Genomic DNA, 14,338 nt, shown 5'->3' with positions numbered 1-14,338 from the left:
GAAGGAAGGAAGGAAGGAAGGAAGGAAGGAAGGAAGGAAGGAAGGAAGGAAGGAAGGAAGGAAGGACTCTAAACATACTTCACCTCATTCATTCCTGGACTCTCTCTGGACTCCTTACATGCTGCCTTGCCATTCTGAAGAAACATCTATCCAGAGGCCTTTCTCTCCTTTTTGGTGAATCTCTTTCTGGGACTACAATTTTAGGAAAGACCCTTCTTTCCTCTCTCCCTTCCCAGCTCTTCTTTACATTGTCTTCTCCTGTTAGAATGTAAGCTCCTTGAGATTAGGACTATCTTGTTTGCTTATATTTGTATCACTAGTACTTGTACAATGCCTACCTCATTGTAAGTTCTTGATGAATATGTTATCTATCAATCTGTCTATCTCTCAAACTACCTTTTATTCAACTACTATGTAGTTTTCATTTATTCATTTTATATTTATGTTATATATATGTATATATATATATATATTTACATATGTACTTGTCTCCTCCCTTAAAATATAAGCTATTTGGGAAAAGGAATTCTTCCATTCTTTATATTTGTATCCCCAGCACATAGCACAGTTCCTGGCACACGATAGGTACTCAATAAATGCTCATTTATTAATTAATGATAAAATGAAGGCAATAACTTAGAGTATGGCATCATCTTGGTTCTCCTCGAATCACACCATGTACTTTACCTACTCAAGGCTTTATCTTCTTGCTCTCTAGGACAGCACATGAATATTCCTACTTCCTGCTCTCAAATTTACCAAACTCTAGTTGTCCTTAGCTAGAAAAATAATTCATTGTGACTGATTTCTGGCATCCAATGGTCTCAAGATTTTGACACTTTCCTTTTCTTTACCATTATATACGTAAAATAAAAATGGTCCAAAAAAGTATTCCTTAGTGCACTAGACTCCTAGAATACTCAAGATTCAACTAACACAGGCAAAAGTCATCAGAGAGATAATTTGCACTGAAAGGTGTGAACTAATTGCCTTTAACCACAAAGGGAAAGCCAGGAAACCTACAGCAGGCTCCAAGAACCCAAAAGGGATTAATACTCCCCTTTTGCTAGAAACTAGCACTGACCTGAAGCTTCTGGAGTTCTTCAATTGGGTAGGACAAAGTGGGTTAGCTAGGTAGCTTGGTGGATTGAGAGTCAGGCCCAGAAACAGGAGGTCCTGGGTTGATTCCAAGTATTGATTCCAAGAAGGAAGATAAGAGTTTAAAAAAAAATAGGGTTGGAAAAAGCCAATAAAAAGAGAAAGAGGGAGAGTCTCCCTGGCTTAGTGGGAAAAGGACTACATAAGGATTTAGACTGGGTTTTTTGGTAGGGCTTAGTTGAGTAAATGTGAGTAATGTGCTTAATTTCTCTGAATCTCCTTTTCCTCATTGTAAAAATAAAGGGATTAAAATCAATGATCTCTAATATCCCTAGCTTTATATGAATCAATAACACTCAGTTAATACATAGTTGTGGTCTATTATGTGCCAGGTACTGTGTTAAATACTAGAATCATTCAGAAATTTCATATCTCAGGTTAAACAAACATTTATTAAAACCTACCATGTAATATATCCTGATTCAGGTCACTTCTGGGGTTTTGTGTTTAATCTTGAACATTACATTGTAAAAATAACTGATTATCTAAAAAGCATAGACCAAGGTAAGCTGAATGAAGAGGCAACTTAAAACCAAGTTATGAAGACAAGTACCTGGAGAAGCTTGGTTTGTAATGAGCATTCCCTTTTGGTATAGATTAGACTAAATGGTCAATGGACTAAACAGTCTTCTAAATTCTATGATTCTGTGTTGTAGAATTTATTATAAGATAGTGGAATCATACTTCTGAAGGCCTCTATTCCTAACTCTCTTCTTTTACACCTGAGAAAACTAAGAATAAAGCAGGATACATGACTGAGAACAAGGCAAGAACAAGAGAACAGAGGTGAGATTTAAACCAAGAGCCAATTTTCTTTCCACTGTATCAAGAATCTTCTTCATCACTCTCATCAGAGAGTGTTGTTTTCACACTCATCAGAGAATAGATGTTTACTCATCAGAGAGTAGATGTTTTGTCAGGCTTAGCAAATGTGGTTCTTTCCAACTCTGATAACCTATGGCTCTGTGTCCTAGGTGCCAGGAATGCAAATCTGGAACAAATTTCACTCTCCAGGTTGAGTCCACCTGCTTCCTCATTTAGGAAATAGCAATATCATTTGTGTTTGCAGGGAATTTTTAAAAATATAGCCTTTATTTTGTCATTATCCTTTCTAAGTAAAATTTCCATTGACCATATCTTTGCCTTTTCCCTTGCCTAAGATATTCTCTTTCATTTGCAATGACTTTTGAAAATCTCCCTCTCTTTAGCATGTACCTATATTCTTCAACCACCTCCAAGATTCCCCAAACATTCTAATCCACCGTGATCTCTCCCTATTGTAAACCACAGCATTTTTTATCTGTATCCATCATTTATTAATTAATTATGTTCTGTCTTGAGAAATTGCTTCCAAATATTTTACCTATTAGTATCTTTTTAACCAACTATATTGTAAGCTCCTTAAAAGCAATAGCTGTCTATTATGGTTCTTTGTACGTCATATGGCAGTTCTTTCTATACTATCTTGCATCCTAATACTTGTTGGTTTGTTCCTTGGTTAACAGCTTTTGTGAATGGACATAGTCTTATGTTAGAAAATAACATTTTTCCTAATGTAATAATGTAAAATGACTGTTTTTCTAACTTTCTGCAGCAGAAGCGACAAATATCATTGAAAAGTTGAACTACATTGCTGTGTTGGTTGGATTTTCTGGTCTGAATTTTTCTCTTTTTTTTTTTTTTTTAATTCTTTGTTAAGAGGATATGAAGAAAAAAGGAAAAGCAATCAGAAGATTTTTGTGAATACCTTATTTGTCCTGAAATTTCTTTCTTGAGTATTCTCTGGCTTAAATTTCATGTCCCACTTTCCTTTAAAATAAATGGCATTTGCCAGTACCAGGGTAGTAGCTGGATTGATACTTCCTGATGAAAAGAGCTTCTTGATTTTTCCTCAGAAATAAGGAGACAAAAGAATAAACATTACATTTTAAATTAAATTTTTTCATTTATAAAAACTGAGCCAGGTCATTTTCCCATAAAGACTGTATCTTGGTATATCAGCAAAAACCATTCTCATGACTAGCAAATTCTCCCCATAGGGTGGAACTAATGTATAGATTCTGTAGAGTGGAGATGAAATCAGAGAAAAGATTTTTCCAAATCTTGAAATCACTCACATTTCCAAAGCCAGCTCTTGGAAGGGAATCCAGATGTATCAGTATCTTCCCCTCATGCCCACCCCCACCCCAAGGGTACCAAAGACCTCCCCTATTAAATTCAATCCTACAATGTGTCTTCAGTGCCTTCTATAAGCAAAGTTCTGCACTAAGTGCATTTAGATTGAGAGGTTCTCTGTCCTCATGGAGATCTACCCACATAGAACAGCTTTGAATGGTGGCACCTACCAAAATGTTTGACTAAGCAGAATCATTAATGGATTAGACAGCAAAAACAAGCATTGTCTCAAGAAAGCCTTGCTTAATATTTCTTGGGAGAGGTTCCTCCAGCCCTATCCTATTAGAAAATTACTGTTTATTACTCTAGGCAGTTAACTCCTTGAGCCAGAGAAAATTAGTTCCAATGGGTACAGGTGTTAAAACAAACTGTGTAGTTAGAATGTTCTTACCCAAGACTACATTCCCCAGAATTCCTTCCGTATTACTCAGCATCCTTTTCCTTTCATACAAGTTTATCCCTTACATTGTTTGCATATAGTTGTGGATAACCAAGCCTTTTTTCTCTCTTCTCAGGCATATGCAGTCAGGGAAGTGGCTTTTTCTTTACTGAGGTTTGCTGTTTTTCCTTTTTGCTTCAAGTTATTATAAATAAACTTTATAAAATTATAATACTTGGAGTATTTTGGATATTAATTATTAATCTCATAAAACCAAACATAAGAAGTAAGACTATGAGGAGAAAAGGATGAGGCATAAAGGTTCTCGGGCAGCTGGTGGTACAGTGAGTAGAGCACCAGGACTGAAGTCAAGGAGACCTGGGTTCAAATCCAACCTCAGACATCTACTAGTTATATGATCCTAAACAAGTTATTCAACCCTGTTTGCTTCTATTACCTCAACTGTAAAATGAATTGGAGAAGAAAATGGTCAACTACTCTAGTATCACTACCAAGAAAACCCCAGATGGGGTCACAAAGAGTTGTACATGACTGAAACAACTGAACAACCACAGAGGTTCTAAGCTTTGAGAGCATATCCTAACAATAAAAGAAAGCAGGGTAGAGCCAAAGACGAATTTATCTACTTCGGAAATCCCTCCATTTAGACACCACTAAAAGAATTCCCAGCCTGATGAGTTACCTCTGCTTTGTTGAGATCCATCTTTTCCCCTGAAATTATTTGTCCCTTTTCATATATGAATCAAGTTTAAATGATGAACCTGCATCATTGGATGGTAAGTCACATCTAGGAAGTTGGGCTTCTAAGAGCAAATTCGGGCAAACTTCATCCTGGCTCCCTAATCTTCCCAGCTGACCTCACACAGATGGGGCATGTCATATACCACCAGGCCCCCAACTCCATGCCAAGATGCTCATTTGAAGCTGGAGAGGGACAAGGAAAGCAATGAGCTCCATCCTGGGAGGAGGGTATCAATGCTACAGGAAAAGCTGGTTGGCCATTCCTGGGAAGGAAGAAGAAGGAAGGAAGGCTTCTGATCTGTCAGAATATGGGGCTCATCCCTATTATCTATTATTCCATATTCATTCCTGCTCTGAATGAGGATCATTTTAAATTCTTTGTTCTTTTAGCCCTGCTGATATTCTGTGAATGCTTCACACTTAGAGATTATGCCCTCACCAGAAGCCAGACCATTAAGCAATGAAAAGGTCAAGGTTAAAAGCCATTCCAGAGGACAATCTGTGTAAGAGCTAATATTGTATTTCAAAGATTCTCCTCTAGGAGATAACTGAGGAACAGTTAAGTAAGTGACTCAGAGGATAGACAACCAGGCCTGGAGTCAGGAGGTCCTGGGTTCAAATGTGGCCCCAGATACTTCCTAGCTGTGTGACCTTTGGGCAAGTCATTTAACTCCAGTTGCCTAGCCCTTACTGCTCTTTGGGGGACAGCCAAGTAGATTAAGGCCAGATCTAGAGGCAAGAAGTCCTGAGTTTATATCTGGCCTAAGACATTTCCTAGTTCTGTGACCATGGGCAAGTCACTTAACCCCCATTGTCTAGCCCTTACTCCTTTTCTGCTTTAGAGTAAATACAAAGTTTTTGATTCTAATGATTGCAAATTGATTCTATTGATTCTAAGACAGAAGGTAAAGATTTTTTTTAAGTTGTTGGGGTTTTTTGTTGTTGTTGGTTCAGGAAAATTTAAGTTTATTCATAGGTTTGGTTGTTTTATAAAATTTACTGCATCCAGTCAAAGATTATTTGAATTGTTTATTTGAATTGTGTATTTCCAGACTCCTTTCCTGCAACTAACTCCTTAGAATTAAATGGGCAAACTTTTAAAGAGGGGGCAAAAGGAAAGGAAATGCTCATCTGTTGGCCTGTTTCTAAAGCAACTCTTTTGAAGCTTCATTGTATTGTATCCTACTCATTGTATTCGTCAGATTAGGAATAACATAGTGCTGCCTAACAGAACATTTCAGGGCCCCCCAATCTGGTCCACGGGCCATAGTTTGCCCATCACTGCCTTAGAGCTATTATTCCCCTCCACTGCCACCCCCAGTCCCAATCTCTAAATTTCTCTTTATGAAGAGACAAAGCTATCTTTCCATTGCTAGAGACCTCCATTGGTCAAGTAGCAAAGCCAATAAATAAACACTGATTATCTATGTGGTGGGAGGAAAGTATCAGTAACTTCTACCAGTTCTTCTTTCTTCCCCCTTGAAGAATATCTGCCATCCCTCATTGAAAAGCATGGAATGCCTAAGAGAAGAAACAACTGAGGGACAGAGGCAGAAGGCTTTTAAATCACAAGGAGTCAGGAGGGTCCCCAATATTTAAGGAGTAATCATGAGTGAAGAGATCCTGAGAAATGTGAACAAAGCTATCTTTGATGCTACATTCTTCTCACATGCCAAAAAGTTTGATAAGTCATTGGTCAATTCCTCTGAACCACATGTGGCCTTGTGGAGAGCATTGGATAGAACTTGAAGGGGTTCATATATGATGAGTCCTTGGAATGATAAAGATGTATTCAAAAGCTGATGCCAATGAGCAAGGAGTTCATGGGTCAGACTTATGTATATATTTTTAATATTTCACATAATTGATTTATACTGAATCCTTCTATCACAGAAATTGGATCAGGTAAAAATATTGGGCTAACGAAGACATTAAACATTTGTGGAATGTCAAATAGCTGCACCTGCAGTATGAAAGGCAGCAGGCAAGGAAGAATAGTTCTTTGGAATCTCAAAGAGCTTAACTTTACCATTTTAATAGGTTAATATTGGTTCTGGGAGGAAGGAAGTTTAACAAAGGGACACCTGTCTCAACACCTGTTTTATTACCTGTTTCATTATTTTTGTAATTAGACGCGTAAGCTAATGTAAAACACTTTTTGGTGTCTCCTTTGTGTTATCTGATAATTCATTTGAAATATTAATATTTTAAACCCTCTGGGTCAAGGGTCAGAGAGTGAGTTTGGCTCTCTGACTCCACACACTCTATCTGTCTCTGGGTGTCTTATTTTTTCTATGTGTCTTCTATCTTTACCTTAGCCTTCCCACCCATCTTTTTCCCAGTCCTTGACTTCCCTTCTAGGTCATTAGAACCCATGTGGATTTTTGTAAGGGCTGGACCAGTGCACTTAGAAGTTGTTTTAGTTAACACTTTCATTTCAGATTTAGAAACTAAGTGATTTACCTAGATTATTAGCAGTTATCTAATTGGTAGAATTAGGACAGAACCCAGACTTCCTGGCAATTCCTAGCTCACTGTTTTTTCTACTAGACCACTGTGCCTGATTTAGGCCCATCTAAATATTAACCCCTAGAAATATGAGAAAAAGCAAAGCTCTTACTCCTTACTTACCATTTGTTTGATTCTCAACCCATGAATTAATCTTCTCTCGACTCTCTTCTGAAGCATGTAAAAAGTCCATCGTTTCCAGCTCCGCTTGGTAAATATCCTTTATACCATCTAAGTATGACTTTGAAACAAGAAATAGAAATACATACATCCAGAGATTGGCCAGGGACGGAGGAAAGAGAATACAAATCACTAATGCATGGGGGAAAGTGACTTTTCTTAAACACTAAAAAATTCAAAATCTAGAAATTGGTCTCTCTGCATCACTATACTAGTCAACCATTCTACAACATGGCCCCAATGGTTATAGACTTAGAGCTAGAAGGAACATATAGATTATTTAGTCCAATTCCACCATGAAGATGAAAAAACATCTATAAAAAGGGGACAAATTTGCCTCAGAGGCAGGATTCAAGGCCCAGCCCTTTGAATTCAAATCCCTTACGTGACTGCACACTGCATCAGTGGTAATTTGTTCAGTGGTTAATTTGTCACAGGTTCCTACAGTTAGTCATAAAGAAGACAATTATTAGTCTCTCTGGAAAATTCAAATGAAAACAGAACTGAAAGCATTATAATAACCCATGCAATGTTTACGAATACCTTTTTCAATGATAAAAGCTGTGGTTATAGCTAATTGCCCTACTGACAGATGAATGAAATGATAAAAGTATCATTTAGATAAATAATTACAAAAAAATGTGATGGCACCTCATATACTACTCCTACAGTGGGATGAGCAAAAATAATTAAGTCTGGATGGATATAGAACCAAATAAAATCGGAGTTATATTCTTGAATCATCACTGAATATGGTGGCATTTCACATAGCTGAGGGGTTCAGGAAACGTTCTTTAGACTTAAGTGTTTTATTCTAATAACTCCCCATTGCTGGATATAGTTTCAAGAATTGTCATGTCATGATGGAATACTATTGTGCTCAAAGGAATAATAAACTGGAGGAATTCCATGTGAACTGGAAAGACTTCCAGGAATTGATGCAGAGTGAAAGGAGCAGAGCCAGAAAAACATTGTACACAGAGACTGATATGCTGTGGTAAAATAGAATGTAATGGACCTCTGTACCAGCAGCAATACAATGACCCAGGACACCTCTGAGGGATTTATGGTAAAGACGTTACCCACATTCAGAGGAAGAACTACAGGAGAGGAAATACAGAAGAAAAGCAACTGCTTGAACACATGGGTTGATGCGGACATGATTCAGATGTACTCTGAATGACCACCCTAGAACAATTATCAATACTATGGAAATAGGTCTTGATTAATGACACATATTAAAACCAGTGGAAATATGCATTGGCTATGGGGGGGAGGGAGGTTGGGGGGGCAAAGGGGAAAGTAATCATGTAACCATGGAAAATTTTTCTAAAAAAAATTTTTTTTAATGCAAAAAAAAAAAAAAAAAGAATTGCCATGTCATGGTTTGATGGGGATATGATTGGGGATGTAGACTCTAAACGATCCCTAGTGCAAATATCAATAATCAACCCTAGTGCAAATATCAATCATATGGAAATAGGTCTTGATCAATAACACATGTAAAACCCAGTGGAATTGTGTGTTAGCTGTGGGAGAAGGGTGGGAGGAGGAGAGGGAAAGAACATGAATCTTGTAACCATGGAAAAATATTCTTAATTAATGAATTAATTAAATGAACTTAAAAAAAAAAAGAATTGCCATGTCAACACCTAATGGTCACCTGGATTGAACATAAGAATCATATATCTAGAGCTGGGAGGGACCATAGAGGTTATCTGGCCCAAATCTGTCCCTTCAGAGATAAGGAAACTAAGGTTCAGAGAAGTCAGAATCACTTGACCCAAATCAAACAGATAGTAAGTGACAGAGTGAGGATTTGAATCCATTTCTCCTGTTTCTAATCCAGTCCAATTTCTACTGTCTAACCTGAGACACTGGAGCCGTTCTCCTCAGGCTCTCTACAGGTACAGATTGGGCCCATTTTGGGAACTTCAGGAGATTTGAGAGAGACTCTAAGCTTACCAATCAGTGCTTCATAGCCATGTGAGCTAAACACCTTGGACAAGTCAGCAAAAAGCCTGCAGAGATCCAGGTCTGTTGCTACAGGGAAGAGGCCTTAAAAAATGGTTACGATACTGTGGAAATAACCTGTCATGATATCATGACTCCTTTCTTTTTGGTCTGGACCTATGCAGATTTCATATTATCACCAGAGGAAAAAATATCTCTTATAATGCAGAATAGCAAGCATTGTGCTGCTCAAATTTTTAGATACAAGGGGCAGTTGGGTGGCTCAGTGCACTGAAAGCCAGGCTTAGAGATGGGAGGTCCTAGGTTCAAATCTGGCCTCAGACACTTCCTAGCTATGTGACCCTGGGCAAGTCACTTAACCCCCATTTCCTAGCCCTTACAGCTCTTCTGCCATGGAACCAATACACTGTATTGATACTAAAATGGAAAGTAGGAGTTGTTGTTTTTAATATGAGTATGTGAGCTTTGCTTAGAATCAAAGATTTTGGTCAGGTAGCCAGGACAGAGTTTTCCCATCTGTGTTTTCTCAGGGAATGGGGCCCACTGATCTGTGTGGGCTGCTAAGAGTAGTGAATTGATTTGAGAGAATGTCTTGGTTTTGATTTGAGAGAATGTCTTGGTTTGTGCAATTAATACCAGTTCCTGGTCATTCAGGTAGCTTGACTCATAAATTGCACATGAGACCACATTCTACTCAGGAGAAAGGACAAATGGTGGAAGAAGTTTGCACATAAATGGAAAAGAAACTTTTGGTGACAAAGAAGTAGCTAGATGCATTGGATATAATGTTGGATTTGGAGTTGGGAAGACCTGAATTCAAATCCTACCTTAGCCACATATAAGTTTTATAACCCTGAGGAAGTCACAGTTTCTTCATCTGTAAAATAGAGATAATAACTGCACCTACCTCACATGGCTGTTGAGAGGATCAACTGAGATAACATGTAAAGCGCTTTGCAAAGTTTGAAGCTATATATAAATGCCAGTCCTTATTATTATTACCATAAGGAATATTGAGAAAACTCTGATTAGACAGGAAAAAATTCATTGGTCTGTCTAGTTTATCTACACTGTCACCATTGTGGGGGAGAAGGATGATATGCCAAGCCATATCAGTTCACTGTAAATTTCATTTTGGCAACAACCAGCTTTCTTTTCTGATCTTTTGCTTATAGGGCAACCAAGTGATCTATAATTTAGAATTTTGAGGGAACAAACCCCACCGGACAGAGTCCTATGAAAATAATTAGTCCTGAATGTCATATCAAATATATATCCTCATTGTAAATTAACAAATTGGAATTCTGCACTTATTAAATAAGTTGGTATTCAGTCCCTAGCACACTCAGTATGAATCAGTCCTAAGACCTGATTATTTCTAGGCTAATCTGCAGAACTGATTTTTTTTAAACCCTTACCTTCTATCTTAGTAAGTATTGGTTCCAAGGCAGAAGAATGGTAACGGCTAGACAATGAAGGTTAAGTGATTTGCCCAGGGTCACATAGCTAGGAAGTGTCTGAGGCCAGATTTGAACCTAGGAGACTTGTAGGCCTGGGTCTCCAACCACTGAGCTACCTAGCTACCCGCCAAAACTGAATTTCTGAATGTGAAAATCTAAGGGCTCTGAACCCTGAATACACAGTGAACTCAAAAAGGTGAAACACTCTGAAAACAAATAGGAAAATGCCAGACATCTGCCATGTCTCTTCACCCACTACCTCTTGTGTCCTCTCACAACTGGACATTATTTAGGTAAGAGAAAATGATGTGTTCTAGAGCATCACAATTTAAATTATCAATGATCAAGCCAGAGCACTTACCTGTAGGAATTCAAATGTCTGGCTTCCATATAATCTGTTAGCAATGACTAGTGAGTAGTCATCATTGGGTTTGTTGATTTCTTCCAAGAGGGAACGGAACTGGGAATGGACCTCTCCAGGTGTGCCACAGACAGCCTTCAGATAGAGAAGATTCACAAGCTTATTCTAGCTCAGGAAAACCCAGAGATGACTTAAAGGAAGGCAAGGGGAATATGCATGATACTAAAGATTGCTAGTTATTAAGAAACTAGGCAAATATAGTGGAAAGGAAACTCTTAGACCCAGTCCCGGTCTTCTCATTAGCTAGCTGTCTGCCTTATGATTTAACTTCTTTCTGTAAAATGAGCAGGGATGAGCTAATTGAACCTAAGGCTCCTTAGGATGCTGAGGAATCTCCAATTTTTAATGGTTCTATAGATCGAGAGTTGGAAAGGATCTCAGAAGCCATCTAGTCAAACCTCATTTTACAGATGAGAAAATCAAGGAAAAGAGATTAAATGACCTGCCCAATGTTACACATATGGAAAAGTCAAAGGCATAATCTGAACTCCTAACTTCTTATCTAGATATTGACCTTTCCACCAACAACAGGCAAAACTGTTGATTCTCACTTTTGTCTCGGGCAGCTTGGTGGTATAATGAATAAACACCAGACTTAGAGTTGGAAAGACCTGGGATTGAATCTTGCCTGAAACACTTACTAGTTAACAAAGGAAATCTTGGAAAGTCACTTCTCATCTATAAAATCAGAATGAAAATAGCACCCACTTTGCAGGATTGCCCTAAGAATCAAATGAGATAATAGTTATTGTGTTATTATTGGTAATTAAGATCAACAAAACAATCCACATTTAAAATAAATTCTGTTTGCACCCATCTGGGACAGCTTCATCATATATTTGACAAATGAGGAAACACTGATATGGAGAAGTTAAGGAACCTGCCTGGGGTCACTCAGATGAGAAGTGTATGATAAAGTCAGAGAAGGGGTAGGATTCAATCTGTTCTCTTGGGTCCAGTGTCCTTTCCAAGATGGAAAGTTTAGGATCCCTACTCCATTGTTGTTCTGTCATGTTTGACTTTTTATGATTCTATTTGGGATTTACTTGGCAAAGATACTGAAGTGGTCTGCCATTTTTCTTTTCCAGCTTTTTTTACAGATGAGGAAACTGAGGTAAAGAGTTACATAACTTGCCCAGAATCACATAGCAAGTGTCTGAGGCCAGATTTGAACTCAGGAAGATGAAATTTTAGGTCCACTGCTTTTTCTGCTTTTCTATCTAGGAACACTAATTTTGACCTGGAACCTAACCATCCTTATCTATTTTATAGTCATCACCTGCTCTTCTGGATTCCTATCTCTTGTCCCAACTCTTTCATAACTTCAATTCAGGACAGACCATGGAAGCCTTTCTCTATCTCTTGTTTCAAGTGTTTGTTATAAAAGCCTTACAGACTGATCCTTCTAGAAAGGCACAGAATGAAGTGCATTCAAATTTAGTTAGCCAACACACAAGTCCTGACCTGCACAGAATTCAAGCCAAATCATTCCTTACCAGATGAAAAGAGCTATACACACTCTCTTGTCTCATATAATGAAGAAGTCTGGTTTTAAAGACATATCCTTGATCTCTGATGATACCATATCTATTTTAGACTTAATTTTTCCATTTTCAGCATAAATTTAACAAATGTCAGCAAGCATGAATATTTCAACATACAGGAAGCAGAAAAAAGAGAACAAAATATGAATCAGTGAACCTCCATTACAAACAGATATCTCTTTGTATATTAACATGTGTATATTAACATGATAGTACCAACTCCATAGTACCCTGGTTTCCTCTGTCTTTTTCTGAGCCTCCTTCTACTCTCTTCCGTATCTTTTTAAAACATTATGGTTACTTTTTCTTTTTTTTTACATTACCATCAACATTTTCTATCAACTCTCCACCAATATTAAAACTCCCTTTTAATAAATAAATAAAGCAGTATATCTTTTCATTTCCTCCACGCCCAGAGCCTGTTGAAACATCTTTCACATTCCAAATGTAGCAGAACCAGCTTTGGGCTTGGAGTGAATACCAGAGAAAGAGAGCTTCTTGCCCAAACATTAGAATCAAGAACTTCTTCCTTGAACATTAGAGAAAGAGAGCATGTTTTCTTTTGAATTAATAGAAAGATTCCATATAATTTCTTTTATCTAATACTACCCTGTATCTCTCTTTGGAAAAATAAATATATTGAAGGAACTAGCTTTTCTGATATTTCCATTTGTGTAATGGAGACCCCAGTTTGGAGCATGCGTTGGTCACAGGTGGGCCACCCAATCCCTATTGTCATGTAGCTCACCTCTGCTGTTGAACCAGAACTGTCTCTAACACTTGGCTTGCCACCTTCTGTAACTTCATCTAAGTGAAGCACCTGAAAAATATATGGAATGTTATTTATAGGGGTCAGAAGGAGAGGAAATATATCCATCTCTCAATTATACATATGAAAAGTAATAATAACTGGATCACAGATATATAGCTAGAAGGGACCATAGAAATCAAGCCCAGCTCTCAGACTCAGAGAGATGAGATGACTGACCCATGGTCACACTGAGAGTAAAAGATAAAGCTGAGGTTTTAATCCAGCATTTTAAATCCAGTACTATACATACATCAGCGACTTATTTTTAGTCTAGCTTTCCTCTGATTTGGTATATGCTAAGAAAATGCCAACAGATCCTAACTGTAATCTAAGTCAAGAGCAATTTGGAATACATATCAACTGTATGATTGAGACAAATCTTAGATAAATCTGACATGGAAATCTCTTTGGTATCTCAGAACATGTGATGCAAAAATTACTCTGAATAAGAATTTATTATAAAATGTTCCAAGTCTGTATTTGGAACAGCTTTAAAACAAAAACAAAAACAAAACCCTTTTTCTATAACAGTTGCAAAAAGTTCATTTGAGGAAATGAAACCAAACAGTTTGCATTTATTTACCTTTTGCATCTGAACTGCAGTTTTCTCTCTGGTTCCAAATAAGACCATGGCCATTACTACTGAGATGCTCAGAGGGGAAATGACCAAATTATCCTCTGCATTTTGCTTCAATTCTCTGAAAAGTCTAAAGCCAAATTTGGAGTTTGCTTCACTGAGAGAAGTCATTGTCAAGCTGCTGAGGCCTAAGAAAACAAGAAACCCCAAACCCTGAATGTCAATCAACCAGGCCAAGTGCTGAGCTAGATATTAGATTTTTAAAATACCATCTAATGTAATGGGCTTCTCTACTAGCAGCGATGCAATGATCCAGGATAATTCTGAGGGACTTATGAGAAAGAGTGCTATTGCGGGCAGCTGGGTAGATCAGTGGATTGAGAGCCAGG

General features: G+C 37.8%; 1 protein-coding gene across 1 annotated transcript in view; it reads right to left on the bottom strand.

The window, feature by feature from the left end:
* LOC123253033 (serpin B3-like) overlaps nt 1-14,120 on the bottom strand; it is a 21,787-nt gene extending 7,667 nt beyond the window's left edge. The window contains exons 1-5 of the mRNA XM_044682306.1: nt 13,956-14,120; nt 13,310-13,381; nt 10,958-11,092; nt 7,106-7,223; nt 2,906-3,048 (exon numbers count right to left, since the gene is read on the bottom strand). Of these exons, the coding sequence (XP_044538241.1) occupies nt 2,906-3,048; nt 7,106-7,223; nt 10,958-11,092; nt 13,310-13,381; nt 13,956-14,120 (633 nt within the window). The remainder of the gene's footprint in view (nt 1-2,905; nt 3,049-7,105; nt 7,224-10,957; nt 11,093-13,309; nt 13,382-13,955) is intronic.
* Nucleotides 14,121-14,338: the final 218 nt, after the last annotated feature.

The sequence above is a fragment of the Gracilinanus agilis genome, chromosome 1 (assembly GCF_016433145.1).
Source record: "Gracilinanus agilis isolate LMUSP501 chromosome 1, AgileGrace, whole genome shotgun sequence".
NCBI lineage: Eukaryota > Metazoa > Chordata > Mammalia > Didelphimorphia > Didelphidae > Gracilinanus > Gracilinanus agilis.
This window is presented reverse-complemented; position numbering and strand designations above follow the sequence as displayed.